At 40.2% G+C, this 15,317-nt stretch overlaps 1 protein-coding gene across 2 annotated transcripts in view; it reads right to left on the reverse strand.

The window, feature by feature from the left end:
* The window catches only part of LOC140204151 (coagulation factor V-like), a 79,738-nt gene that overhangs the window by 51,639 nt on the left and 12,782 nt on the right, over positions 1-15,317 (reverse strand). For both annotated transcript variants that reach the window (XM_072270577.1, XM_072270579.1), the window contains exons 6-10: positions 12,459-12,680; positions 9,958-10,228; positions 8,950-9,130; positions 3,942-4,023; positions 531-742 (exon numbers count right to left, since the gene is read on the reverse strand). In XM_072270577.1, coding sequence (XP_072126678.1) covers positions 531-742; positions 3,942-4,023; positions 8,950-9,130; positions 9,958-10,228; positions 12,459-12,680 — 968 coding nt within the window. The remainder of the gene's footprint in view (positions 1-530; positions 743-3,941; positions 4,024-8,949; positions 9,131-9,957; positions 10,229-12,458; positions 12,681-15,317) is intronic.

The raw sequence follows: 15,317 nt of genomic DNA on the forward strand, positions 1-15,317 counted from the left end.
AGCTTAGAAAGCAACATCTGGGTAGCCTTTGACCTGATGACACAAATATCAATTTCTCTCTCCAGTAAAAAAATTTCCGTCTCTTCTACTTCTATTCCCCATTCTGGCCTCTTACCTCTTTTCACCTGCCTATCACCTCCTGCTGGTGTTTCTCCTTCTTCCCTTCCTCCTATGGTCCATTCTCCTCTTTTATCAGATTCCTTCCTTTCCTACCCAACTGGCTTCACCTATCACCTTCTATCTCTTCCCCTTCCACAAACATTTCACTCTGGCATCTTCCCCCATCCTTTCTAGTCCTGAAAAAAGGCCTCAACCTGAAACGTTTGACTGTTCGCTCATTTCCATGGATGCTGCCTGACCTGCTGAGTTTTGGGTGTATGGCTTTGGATTTCCAGCATTTGCAGAATTTCTTGTGTCTATTATCTCTCCATCGTTTCCTCAGTCATTGAAGCTACATCTTTGATAATATCATCACAACTGCAAACAACAGGTTGATAATGTCTGATTATTAATAATGAGTTTCTCCTCACCGGCCTTGCATAGGAATCTATCATGTTTTTGGCACAGATCAGGAGAGGTCCCAGGAGCCCGGAGGCTATATCGCGATCCATATCCACATTGCTGTAGTAAAATCGGGTCAGGCAGCCCAGATCTGAGCTGGTGGGTCCGTCACTTTGTGCCACGGTCCAGAAATAAGTAACCGTTTCATTGGGCTGAACAGCATGATTTCTTACATTGATATCTGAAGAGATAATCCAAAGAGAATGCACACATAGAATATGAGCAAAGGCACCCAGGGTGCTTAACATTTTTAAAACAGCTATAATTATTCACTGTAAGATTTAAGACTTAATCCGCAATTTTAATATTTAGCTGTCTCTTTGGAAAAGCAAGAAGTTGAAGCAGGACGAATATTTTAGATCCTTCACTGTGTCCACAATTCAATTACGATTATGGCTGATCTTTTACTTCAATGTCATTTTCCTAGGCCAACTCCATATCCTTTCATTCCCTTAATATCTAAGATACAGTATATTAACCTTTGTCTGAATATCTTCAGTAACTACCTTCCACTACCTTCATGGGTAGAAAATTTGTACCTTACTTTGAGATTAACTCATGACTCTGGACAATTCTACAAGGGAAAACATCATATTTGTATCCATCCTGTCAGGTCCGGCTAGAGCTTTGTGTCATCCAATGAAATCACTCTCATTCTTCTGAACTCAAGAGAACACAGTCCCAGACTACAGAAGGAGGGAGTAAAAGGGTAGCTGATTTCTCTAATACAATTATTTACCTTTATTAATCTCTTCCAGCTCCTCTCAGCTTTTTGTTCTTCAATACATCTGGAAGTTTTTTTTTAATCTTTACATATTAAAATAGATATATTTGTTTAATTTTTCTGCCATTTCTTGGTTCCCCAATATTTTCTCCTTCTTTTGAAAGACCAGTGTTAACTTCAGTGATTTTTTCCCTTATTCAGGAGACTTACTCTTCCTCATGACAATAATAGAAGGCATTTCTTTGAACTAGTTGTAATACCTTCTTCAAGGCACAGATTCTCCATCGGGTTATTCTGTCTTAAAGGAATGTTAGTTGTAATATACTCTTGTTCATTAAATGTTAGCCATTGCTTGGCTAATTTCCCAATTGACAATGGCAACTTACATTTCAGACTTTTGTATTTTTGGTCTGATCCAAGGTCCTGGTTATGGATAGAACTGAATCATGTTCAGTCTTAATATAAACCTCTTTCTTATTATAATCACTCTTCCACAAAGGCTCCTTAACTGTATGGTTATCAATTAATCCTTTCTTATTGCACAATCAGGATGCTTCCTGAAGAGTTTCTCAATGTACGGTTCTAGAAAATCACTTCATGAAGTTGCCCTCCATATTATCAGTACTAATTTGCCTGCACATAAAGTCACCAGTGATTATGTGTTATTCTTGCCATGGGTTTCTTACATTTCCGAATTTATTTAATGTTCTAAAAGATCAATATTATTTTGTTGTTTGGACAAGTTGCACCAAATTTTCTGCTGCGAACTGTTTCTTAGCTCAAACGACATCAGTTCTATTGATAAACTTAACTAAGATCGCTTCTCTCTACAGCTTCCTCTCTTTCTTTAATAAGGTGACTACTCTGCCTCTTTTTCCATTTTTTGCCTATTTATTCTAAAAGAACCCAAGACTACTTGATTCCCAATTTGAATCAGGTTTTTATAATAACTCTTAGATTATATCCATTTGTTTCTACTTCTCTCATCAGTTTGAGAATGTTAAAAATACTGCATGAATTTATAGAGACTCTTCAGTTTAATCCTTTGTTACCATTTTTCTGTCAGCTTATCCTAATTGGAAATCTACTCACGTTTGTATGCTCTGCCTTTTCCTGACACACTTTGTTTATTATTTCTTATGCCCCTATCTTGCATTATGCCTTATCTTTTCACTTTTTTACTTTCCAACCTTTTTTCTCACCTGAGCCCTTTCCCTTCTGCTTACTTTACAGCCTTACCCACAAACCGAGTTACTATAGTCACCAGGACACATGACCCAGCCTAACTTAAATGAAGCTTATTTCGACTATGAGATCTTGGAATTGTGTATGGAAGAGAGGCTGGGAAGAGAGCCTGAGTATAAATAAAGCATCATGAAGACGAGTGTTTCTCAGAGAATATTATGCAAGCTACATTACTTTTAAATTTCAGAGGACATGATCATGTGTGTGTAAAAAGAGGTCCACCATTAGGTGGCATTATCTTTATTCTTTCTCTTGAAAATAATGCTGAGACTAATCTGTATTTCACAATCATCACGAGGAACTGTGAGTGTTTGAGCAATAACAAAGGAAATTATACCCTTGGAGAAGGCTATTTTCATCAGCTCGAGTTAATGTGGGTTCTTCTCTCACTTGAGCAATGTTTCTCAGTTAATCAGGCTTTTTGTGCACACTTTGTTTCTAATCTGAGGTGGAGGGAAACGAAAATAATGTTTTTGCCAAGAGATTGACAGTAGTTCCTTGTTACCCATGTATGATTCTGTGGATAATCTCGACAAATGGAACATGGCAGTCAATGACTGACTGCTTTTCAATAATGCGTGTCACTTAACACACTGTAATGCCTGCACCATACACTGGTGCTCTCTTCAGTTACCTGATGAGGTACCTGAGTTACCGAATAGCGTTTCCATGGTTACTGATAAAGCAAGCCAATTCACATTTAGATGGAAGGAGGGAATTTTATTTATTTGTTACCAGCTACATCAGCATATCTTGTCCGTCTCTAAATAAATAAACCACATAGTTGGCTGGCCCATTTCAGAAAAACATTAAGAATCAATTTACTGTACATTACTATGACTTAGGGATTGTTTGTCAGTCAAACCAGGTAAAAGTGGCAAATTTTCTTTATTTTGTACAATACAATAAAACCTGATAATTTAATAGCTATCATTATTAAGGCAAGCTTTTTATTCTTACTTTATTCAATCATTTCAATTAAATTACATAGCCACTACAGAAGGATTCAAATTCACAGAATCAGCTCCATGAGTCCAAATTTTAATTCGCTCTACTTCATTTAATCACACTGCAACCATTTTCCCTGTGATTAGTTTTGCTGCCTGGCTTGCTGCCCCATGCAATTGTACAACATCACCAGACAATTGTACATGCAATGATTTCAGATCCTTATAATTCTTACCTGATGTTGCTGCTTCTTCTCGTGTCATTTTATATACATTTGAAGTTTTTTGATAATTTGTTTCTCAGTGCTTGACTCAGTTGGGGAGTAAATGTACCTTTTTACAATGCTTAAAGGTTCATGCCAAAACCAGTTTATTACTGATCAAAGGAAACCTGAACCTGTACAGTAGTTTTTTGAGTAAAAAACTTTGCTTTGATTAGAACACTCTAATCTTTTCTTTCTTACCTCCAGCACCATCCATCCTTAATTTTGTCAGTCCATGTGGAACAATATTATATGTTCTGCTGGCAAGATTCTTAAAGATGATCTGTATAGAAGAAAATAGATCCTTATTTAAGGAAGCAGAAAGCATCAATAATGTTTAGCCAAAATGAATATCTCTGGGAGGTGAGAGCTGTGAGTTTGCCAACAGGTTACTACAGTATGGGGTAAAATTCTGGAAGCTTCTGAAGTTTAGACTAAGGATTCAAAGCCTAACTAATGTATTGGTTGGGATATCTTCATTTCTCCTTGCTGACATGAAGTTTAGTGGGAAGGACACTGAATTCAGATGTGTGGATCAGTAGTGTTAATGGAAGTTCTGCCTTGTAGATCATGGGTTAAGAATCTGTTTACACCTCCAGGAGTATGACATAGTCCAACTGAAAACTGGTTTAACTGAACAGAGGAACTTTATGCGCAGTACTGGATGTCTGCGTGCCCTGAGAACCTTGTCTCTCCATTTCTGGGTGGAATTTCTTTTGATAGAGTCAGAGTTGTACAGCACAGAAATGGGCACTTCGGTCCATCAAGACAATACTGACCCTTTTGCCTATCCACACTAATCCCAATCTGCATTAGGTCAATTTACTTCTATGCCTTACTTAACATAAAACATCATCAAATTACATCAAAAGAACTGAACATGCAAAACAACCTGCAGTGGAGTTTCAAATCTCAATGCTGTAGTATATGTAAACAAAGCAAAGCTCAATTAATCTGGACTATTGAATATAACTCCTATCACTACCCTGATATGCCTTTAATTCACTTTTTTTCTGATGGTGTACTTTAGTATAATAAGATTTCCAGTGAGTTTAAAAGGATTGCAACAAACTGAACACTGTAATGTCCAAACAGAGTGTGTGGAATGTGACTAAATCAGAGTTGAGCATTTTGGAGGGGAGAAGCAGGAGGATGTCATGGCATTAGTGGGATTGCTCTGGGAGCTGACATGAACCCAGTGGAGATGAATAGCTTCCTATGTCATAAGAAATAATATAAACTATAGATACACAACCATACAGTAAAATATCAACTATTGATTGTGAATCTTGTTGGCTGGAACTCTGGCTCGTTAGCCCAATCTCTAATGTTCCACCTTTTGTGTCCCTTTGAACCCACCATGGTCCTGTAACCAAATTTACTTTAAACCCACCATGGCTCTAGTTCACACCCTCCTGAAACTCACAAGATCTTTACTCTTAATGCTCCCATTAACCTACTTAAGCCAGGGATGAGGAGAAATTCCTTCAGTTAGAGAGTGGTGAATGTGAAATACTCTCCCAAAGCATACTGTGGATGTCACTGAATGTGTTTTGAATCATCCAGGTCCCACTCACCATGCGAGCACTCTTACGTCTCCTCCCATCATTGCAGCATCTCTTAATTAAATAACAACATTCCCCTGCAGCCAGAGAAGTGTTGCTTGTATTGTAATATATTCCTTTAAGAGCTAGCTGCAAAGATTGTATGTGCTGGCTTCCATGCTGCCAATTGTGGGAACTGGCAATGCATCTGTGGAACAAATGGGTCTTTCTGAATTGGCAGAGAATGACTCATAGCAACAGTGGGGACCAGTACTTGGGATCTACTAGTCACAATTTATATCAGTGATTTGGATGAGGAAATCAGTCTGCCACCAACACAAAACTGTATGCAATTGTGGTTAGCGAAGGGCTGCACTGAACTGCAAGATGAGTGGCAAGTACATGACAGATGCAGAATTACATGGACATAGAGTGAGAAACAAAAAGTCAACGTGTTACTTCAATGATGATATGTTGGGAAATCTGAATGTTTGAAAGGATCAGGTGTCCTTGTAGGACAGCCATCAGTTGCAACCAGAGACTCTGCTGTGGGGTCTGTGCAGCCTTCCAGGTGGGACACGGAGTAGGTTTGGCAACCACGCACGTTCCAGTCAATCAGTGTTTCAGTGTGGTGGTATTTAACACCCTTCTCACTCCAGTCTTGTCAAGATTTGACCAAAAGCACAGCAATGTCGACATTCCCTACTTAAGATCATCCTTGCTCCGGAAAAGAAAGCCACTGTTTAGGAATGACACTGTAAAGGAGCAATATTCTTTTAATATTTAGGCACTGCTTCCTAGCTGCGGCGTTGACATTAGCTTTCAGTTTGAGAGATTTTGCTAATGGCTCTGTTGGCCTAGCATTTATAGTTTTTCCTTTAATTCTGCAAAGTTATTAAAAGTCAGTGAACTGTTCACCGGCTCTGTGTCTCCTGGACCATAACCACACTTTTGTGTCAGCAAGTCTTACCCACTAAGATGGCCTGAGTGGAGAGAGAACGGCTGATCGCGCCCCTGAATTCCATTGGGCAAACAGGAGAGAAGCTACTGTCAGTAGAGGCTGATTTGGCTGATGTGGCTTGTATGGTGCGACAGCTACTCGCAGAGTGGCAAGCCCCGTCCAAACCAAAGTTCATTGCTCAGATGGAGGAGAAGTTAAAGTCAATGGGGTCTCGCTTGGCTGAAATGAAATGAAATGAAGGGTTTCGGCCTGAAACGTCAACTATACTTTTTTTCCCCATAGATGCTGCCCGGCCTGCTGAGTTCCTCCAGCTTTTTATGTGTGTTGCTCCAATTTCCAGCCATCTGCGGATTTTCTCTTGTTTGCACACAGTACAACAATTGTTTACAGACCAGCAAGCCCAATCCAAACACAACGAACAGATGTCAGCACCCATAGCAATGGTTCAGCAACTTACCACCGACAGCCAGAATCAGGAGGCAGCCATTACCCCTCTCTCTGCCACAATTCAGCAGCAGCAGCCTTCAGCCAGGACAGTTCCACTCCCAGCATCTCCCACATTTTCCTTCGCAACAGTCTCATCAGCCTCAGCCACTGACTCTTCAATTCCCTGAGCAGTTTCTGGATCAGAGCCAAGTATTTCACCAGCAGGCAGATACTCGGGTAAAACCCGGAGGATGCAGGAACTTTATTACCCAGTGTGAGGTGAATTTCCAAGCCCAGCCAGGTCAATTCAGTGATGATGCATGTAAACTGGCTTATATGGTGAATCTCTTAGATAGGCACCCACTTAGCCTGTTCAACAAGGTTCCCCACAGCCCAGTCCTTCAAACAATTCATGGTTGAGTTCAAGAGAGTGTTTCATCTTCCAGTATGTGGTCAGGAGTCAGCTCACCAATTCCTGGACCTGCGCCGAGGGCAAACAAAACCTTCTCTCATCCCTCACTACTTTTTGAAACTTATTTCTGTTTTTCCACTACTTATTTTGACTTAACTACTTAATATACATAAATATAATTACTTTCACCGCAAAGTTAACAAATTTCATGACATATGCCGGTGATACTAATTTTGATTCTGTTTCTTACTGAAAATCGGTCAACTCTTCAACCACTTCTGTGTTTCTCCTTCTGTACTTGGGCCATAAGCCATCACCAAAAGCAAACATCTATAAACAACAAACATTTAAAAAGGCAAGCAGCATGTTGGCCTTCACTGTAAGAGGCTTGGAGTACAGAAGCAAAGATCTCGAACTACAAATATTAAGAGCCTTATTGAGAGCACATCTGAAGTGTTTGCCATTGAGGGAATGCAATGAAGGTTTACTAGACTGCTTCCTTGGGTACCTTGATTGTAGTACAGTACAGGGGAGATTGAGATGATTGGAATAGAGTTTAGAAGAATGCCAGGATCTCAGGAGGGTTTTTCTTCTGCCTGGGGAGGTGAAGGTGGATGATGGCTGTCTAGAATCAGGCTTTACAGTCTCAGACGATGGAGTACGGCACTTAGGACAGAGATAAGGTGAAAGTCCTTCAGTTAGAGAGTGGTGAAAGGCTAAGACCTTGTCCTTTCTGTGTACGTTCATCCCTGTAGTAATGGGTCTGAATATATTAGAGTTCTACAGCGAGGAATTGTTTGTATGTTATTCATCACAATGAGTTATATGAAGGTACACCTACTGCACTCAATAATGAGCTCTCAACCATGGGCATGCTCAGAACATTCGGCTCTGGGTAAGTTCTTTACCCCCAAGCCTGATTCAAAAACCAATGAGATAAGAACTATTGGTTCACAGGTGCCCCGAAGTCTGATCTTCCTCGCACATCACAGTCGGAATATTGGTAACAATGGGAGTCATGCAATGAAACTTTAACCTCTTTCAACAGCATATCTGTGTTGTTGTTATCCCTAATCAATGCTCACACCAATGCTGATAAATTGACTAAGTTATTAAGTGTAAGCCAATTACACTCCACATACAGGCCAGTCAACCTCCAGCAATGGACGTGAGGATGAGGGCAAGGACATGGGATGTTAGCTACTATGGAGATCCAAGAGCTGTGTGAGATACCTCTAATATCTCTAATGCAAGTACTGCCACAAAGGGGAACTGTGTGGCTGCACTACTAGGGAAGACAGCGGTTAAAGAGTGGACCTAGGTCTCATGCCTGTTTAATCATTTATACAGGCATTTACTGTAAATAAGCCAGTAAAATAATGGGTGTTAATGCTAAGTACTTTGATAGCTAATGGTGATCCTGCAGTTTTATTTGCTGCGGATACAATTTAGTCAACAATGAAAGCATCAGGCTGGATGTTCGATTTGGTGCAGAGAACAGGGATTAATCAGCTGCTGTGGTTTTGATGAGCTGTGGCTAATTAACTTTATCTATTCATAAGAAGTATCTTGACAACTTCTTTGAATGACAGCCATCTTATCTGACGAATCAATTGACATTTCAGACTACTACTGCCAAAATAAATTCATATCTGGAACGGAAAGAAAATCTTGCAGATAAACTCATGTAGACAAAAGAATTTTCATGAGAAGAATGACCTTGAGTTAATTCCTTAAAAATAAGATTCTATCTCTAAGAAATGCAAATTTAAAAATATTCTTTTCCCATTCATAATTGATGGGCTCTTCATGCCATACACATTTGACCACCAGTAAAATCTTTCCAAGTATATAGCAGCATTCTACCTTAAAGCGATCTCCAACTTCTCCCCGTAGAACTGGGCCCAAAATCCCTCTTGATGACCCTGCATCTGGTTTATGTTTAACAACTGTAAAGGTATGGTCAGTATACTCAATGTAAACAGCTTTTTTATACTTCTTTCCAATGCGGTGTGGCCCCTTTTCCAGATATTTTTCTCTTAAATTTCTGAAAGTAAGAAGAAACATGAAAATATATAGCATGACGTTTCACATCAAGTGGTACTTTCACTCACAGACACTGATCTTTAGACTTCCTTATATTTAATTTCATTCTGTTCAATACTTTGCCTGTGGTGCTTTTGCTTAATTGCATCCTTTGCTCAGTGGCAAAGATCAAATATGGTTGACTATTTTTTTTTGTCAACTTGCTCAATGTTCAATTCTAGAGACAGAGGCAGCAGTAACCAATAGGAATGGGCTTACATACAATCAACCTATGTGTATAACCAATAGCAATAGGGCTTACATACAGTCAACCTATGTGTATAACCAACAGGAATGGGGCTTACATACAGTCAACCTATGTGTAAAACCAATAAGAATGGGGCTTACATACAATCAACCTATGTGTATAAGCCAACTTATGCATTTACATTTACTATGGTTTTTTATTATTGTGTTGTTTTTGTGCTGCATCAGATCTGGAGTAACAATTATTTCATTCTCCTTTACATTTGCGTACTGGATATGACATTAAACAATCTTGAATCTGGATGTACTTATTGAATAGACCAATAGGAAGCATCAGCTGCTTCCCATTTCCTCTGACCATTGATACTCCAGTGCTCATAGTTGAGCAGTGTGTATATCTGACTCACAAGCTCTGTCACACTCTCAAAGACTTCCTGCAAAATAATCTATTGCTGAGGATAATATTCTAGAAGATGTGTCTCCTGGCTTTCAACTCCAATAGTAATACTCCCTCAGAGAATGTCACATCACTGGGCACCTTAGATGCATCAATCAATATATAAAACACAAGAAGGACTGTACCTGCTCACATCACTTGGAATGGTTGGAGCATAATCCCAATCACACTCCTCAGCAGCAATGAAGTAAATCCATTCCATTGACCTACTTTTGGTAACAGTTGTCCGTAACATGTATTTAATTGATATCTTAAAGTCCTGTTCATTGTCTTCCTTGTCGTCATATGTTTCATTATTATAATCATCCTCTGCCTTTTCTGATTCAGCCATTTTCTGAAGGGATGCAATGTCATCCTCACAGATTCCCTCTATATTAAAGTAGGCTGTCATCCCAGCTGTTACAACAGAGGGGAAATAAAGATGGAAACTGTAAATATTTCACATACCCTTTGATGGGTGAACAAAACCTTCTCTCATCCCTATTAAGCAAACTTCATTTGATTCATACCTACAACACAGTATTTCTGTGCTATATGAATGTCCAAGAATAATTATTAACTCAATAAAGATCAATTCGCCTACATTGTTCAGTTGTACACAAGGGTTATATAAAGTCTTTTAAAGAATTACAATCTTAAAATGCTAAGGTCAAGGCTCAGTGTTTGTTCTTAAAAGAGTTGGCATCAGACATGGTCTAAGCCCATGGCCATGCCTAAATCCCTACTGAAAGCACAAAGCAGGTCTGAGGCTTGACACAAAATTTTCTCCTCAATTTCTTTGTATGCTCTCACTGGCAAAACAATCCCTTATCTGTTCTCACTAGGTGAACAAACTACAGACTAGATTTTCCAAGAATGATTTAGTTCCATCACATTCAAGTTCTATTATACTCATCAAAGAGAAATCTAAGTGCTGGACAATCAAATATTTCCTGATTTTCTGACCAAATGTATTTATGTTTGGCATTTTGACCAAATACCAGATATATTTGTCCTTGGATATAACTGCTAAACATGCAATGTAGCAGCTATATACTTCACTTTCAAAATTCTGTCTTGAATTCAAAAAACATGAATGAAACAATGAATTTCAGAAGTCAAGCCTAAAGCCCAGACTCTTCTAGATGGCACATTGAATAATCCGGATCCAGGAATTTATTTCTCCATTAGTTTCTTTTGTACTGGCCTATTATATCCTTTTTAGTAAAGTGTTAAAGCCGGAGAAACAAACCCCCTGCCTTAAAGAATGTTTCTATTTCCTGAATTGTCTAATTTAATGATGCTTGAGTGAAATCACTGGTAAGGATACCTGGGTTTGTTTTATCTATTCATTTCATGGGATCTTTGACAAGGCCCATTTTTATTGTCCACCCCTCTGTGATACTGTAATGAACCACATTCTTGATTGTTGTGATTGATCTGGTGAATGCAGTCCCACAGCACCATTAGGAAAGAAGTTTCAGGATTGAGATCCAGAGATGATGGAACATCAGCATTTCCAGATCAGGTTGATGTGCAGGGAACCAATCAAGCAAACTGCTTTGTCCTGGATGGTGTTTAATTTCTTGAGAGCTGGTGGAGCTTCACTGATCCAGGCAAGTGGAGAATATTCCATCCCACTCCTGACTAGTACCTTTAAGACTGTGGAAAGGCCAATAATGAGCCACTCACTGCAAGGTAATATGCCTCTTCCTTTCTCGTATAGACACAATGTTTTTATGGTTAGTCCTGTTGAATTTGTGATCAGTGGTGATCCAAAGGATATCTGGAGTGGTTCCTTGGCTGTGGTAATGTCATTGATAACCAAAGTAAAGTGGTTGGACTCTTTCCTGTTGAAAATATCAAACAGCATCTGTCACCTATCAACCTACACCTGAATGCTGTCCAGCTCTTGCTGCATTTGGATATGTGTGGCTTCCGTTACCAAGGTTTTTGGAAAGGTCCTCAGGGATGACGAGACCTATTTTGATTTGAACACTTTGGCAATCAATGGCATTATCATAGCCAAGATTTATTTTGATTCTACCACCATTAGCACAGACAGATAGGTGAGAACAAGCTGAAATAGGATCATGCCTCGTGTTTCTTCGCTCACCTCCTGCTATAGACTCCATCTGATAGCTAGTTATATCCATAGGACACGTTAGTTCAGTCAGGGGTGATGCTACCGAATATCATTTGGTGATGGACGTTGAAGTCCCTAGATACACTCTGTACCCCTTTCCTTCCAGTGCGGCTGCACTGATTCACTAGGTTCAGGAAGATGATAGCTGGTTGACAAGGAGGGGTTTCCGTGCCAAGTATTACCTCATGTCACAAGACTTCATAGATACTGGAGTCGATTCAAGGACTCCCACAAGTTCTTCCTTCTGCCTATATACCATTGTGTTGTCAGTGTGTCTGTAAGATCTTTTTCAACTATTTTAAATGACATTTGAATTGCTCCAAACCAGAGGGGCACTGTGCAATTACACAGTCAAGGTACTTTTTACATGAAGGAGAGTTACAATCTTGGCAATTCCTCATATGTGTTAATGGGTTCTGGTGCCGAGGTTCCTTCTTTTTCAGACCAGACATTACACAGATTGCCACTGCCAACATGGCACGGTCTTTCTGTTCCTCTTACCTTGTTGATGGTTTGGATTTTGACAGCCCAATAACCATTTATTCTCATAACTGGGAAACATCTCAGCTGTTGCAAATGCAGTTGGAGCCAGTTCAACTGAGACGACTCTGTGGTCGTGCAGTAGAAGGCCATATCCACCAAAGTAAATGGAGTACTGGTCTGGTTTAGAGCCCATAGCTAATAAATGCCAGCTGACAAATTTGTTTTTGCAAATATTCAGATCTGAAAAACAGCAATAACATTGGCAGGCATGAACTAGACAGATTATAATATCAAGATTTAATTACTCAAATTGTTAAAGAAGATCAGAAAGAGCTGATTATTGACTACAGGAGGAGGAAACCAATATCCATGAGCCAGTCCTCATCAGGGGATCAGAAATGGAGAGAGGGTCATCAACTTTAAATACATATGGTGGCATGTGTGTATTTTGACAATACATTTACTTTGGTTTGAACTTTGAACCTTTGATCCCATGCTGAAAGTTTGAAAGTTGAAATTCAAGTGAAGCCAAGTCAAATTGCACTGAATATAACATGAAATTTCAAAGCTTTCCAGCCATAATCAGCAACCATGCCACAAGGCAAAGCATTTACTAAATTCTCCCTATCTTTCCCAGGTTACAATCCCTATTTTCTGTCAATTATTTCATAGATGCTGAGCAATGATGTGTAAAAGTATCATGCTTTTCTGACCTAGAGGGACTCTGGGAATCCAGAGTCTGCAGAACAAGCAGGGAATCCTTTTGATACTGTGGGATGCTCTCACTGACCAGCAAACGTAGGTATGCAGGCTGATCTATGTAGCATGGGCTATGAAGTCAATCAATTTTACGCTGATAGAAGTTGGACACTACTACTCTAGAACTCTAAATTCTGGCTATAACAGCTGAACTGTTTTGAAAATGGCATGAAGAAATCTCCGATGATACAGTTTAAATTCTTCACCAACTACCCATATGCTAATTGGTTGATTTTTCCTTTGTTACAAAACTGGACATTTCTGGAGACAAAAGCGACTGCAGATGTTAGAACGAGGAGCAAAGTTACAAGCTGCTGAAGGAACTCAGCAGGTCAGGCAGTAGCTGTAGAGGGAAATGCACAGATGATGTTCTGGGTTGAGACCCTTCATCTGGACCAAGGACTGGATTGGGGTCTTCCTTAGTTATTTTGTTTCAAGGTCACAGGGAGTGAGCTGGCAGCTTCTAGGTTCAAGGCTAAAAATAAAACAGTCACTCTTAGGATATTCCAAATGGTTTTTCTTGTTGAATACAGCTAGGATGATTTCCATTCCTGATTTATCAGAACAAGTTCTTTATTTATGTTTGAACTGGGCATTACAATGAAAGCCAATATTTGTTGCCCATCCTTTACTGCCTCAGTGCTGAGCCATTTTCTTTAACTACTATCACTCTTCTTGTAAAGAAACCCCCATAATATTATTTTGGTAGAGTTTCCAGATTCGAACTGCAATAAATTTTTAAGTTAAGGTGATGTGTGACTTTAAGGAGAGCTTACAGCTGTGGTGTTCCCATGCTCTGCTTCCCATGCCATGCTTGGTGATAGAGGCCACGAGTTTGGGAGGTGCTCTCAGAGAAACCAAGGTAAGTAACTGCAGTATGGCTTCAGGAAGAGGAAGATGAGGAGGATGAGGAAGACGTTCTGAAAGAAAGCCACTCCCATCCAGCACTTCCAGGGAGAAATTCTCTAAATGACTCTCAGTGACAACAAGTATCTGAGAGTTCTGCATCTCTCTATGTACTGTACTCCATTGCTGAAGGCACAGCTTCAATTTCAGAGAAGGGCAAGGGCTGCCTTACCAGTGGCTGTGAAGGTAACTAGTTGCCACAATCTTCAAAGCATCTGGCTCTCTACAGGCTCTTAATGGAGACATTCGTAACATTTTGACACTTTTTCCAGTGCACAGAAAGCCAGCTTTTGAATTTTCATCTTTTGTAAACATCAGCTCATCTGAAACTCTGCTGCTGATATTTAAATTTTATTCATCAACCCACCTCTTTACTAAACTACGCAAACACGAGGAAATCTGCAGATGCCGAAATTTCAAGCAACACACACAAAAAATGGTGAATGCGGCAGGCCAGGCAGCATCTATAGGAAGAGGTACAGTCGACATTTTGGGGCCGAGACCCTTTGTCAGGGCTAGCTGAAAGAAGAGATAGTAAGAGATTTGAAAGTGGGAGGGGGAGATCCGAAATGATAGGAGAAGACAGGAGGGGGAGGGATGGAGCTAACAGCTGGAAAGTTGATTGGCAAAAGGGATATGAGGCTGGAGAAAGGAGAGGATCATGGGACGGGAGGCCTAGGGAGAAAGAAAGGGGGAGGGGGGAAGCCCAGAGGATGGGCAAGGAGTAGAGTGAGAGGGACAGAGGGAGAAAAAGGAAAGAGAAAAAGAAAAGTAAATAAATAAACAAATAAACAAACAAATAACGAATGGGGTACAAAGGAGAGTTGGGCATCAACGAAAGTTAGAGAAGTCAATGTTCATGCCATCAGGTTGGAGGCTACCCAGACGGAATATAAGGTGTTGTTCCTCCAACCTGAGTGTGGCTTCATCTTTACAGTAGAGGAGACCGTGGATAGACATGTCAGAATGGGAATGGGATGTGGAATTAAAATGTGTAGCCACTGGGAGATCCTGCTTTCTCTGGCGGACAGAGCGTCGGTGTTCAGCAAAACGGTCTCCCAGTCTGCGTCGGGTCTCGCCAATATATAGAAGGCCACATCGGGAGCACCGGACGCAGTATATCACCCCAGCCGACTCACAGGTGAAGTATCGCCTCACCTGGAAGGACTGTCTGGGGCCCTGAATGGTGGTGAGGGAGGAAGTGTAAGGGCA

The sequence above is a fragment of the Mobula birostris genome, chromosome 10 (assembly GCF_030028105.1).
Source record: "Mobula birostris isolate sMobBir1 chromosome 10, sMobBir1.hap1, whole genome shotgun sequence".
In the NCBI taxonomy this organism is placed as follows: Eukaryota; Metazoa; Chordata; class Chondrichthyes; order Myliobatiformes; family Myliobatidae; genus Mobula; species Mobula birostris.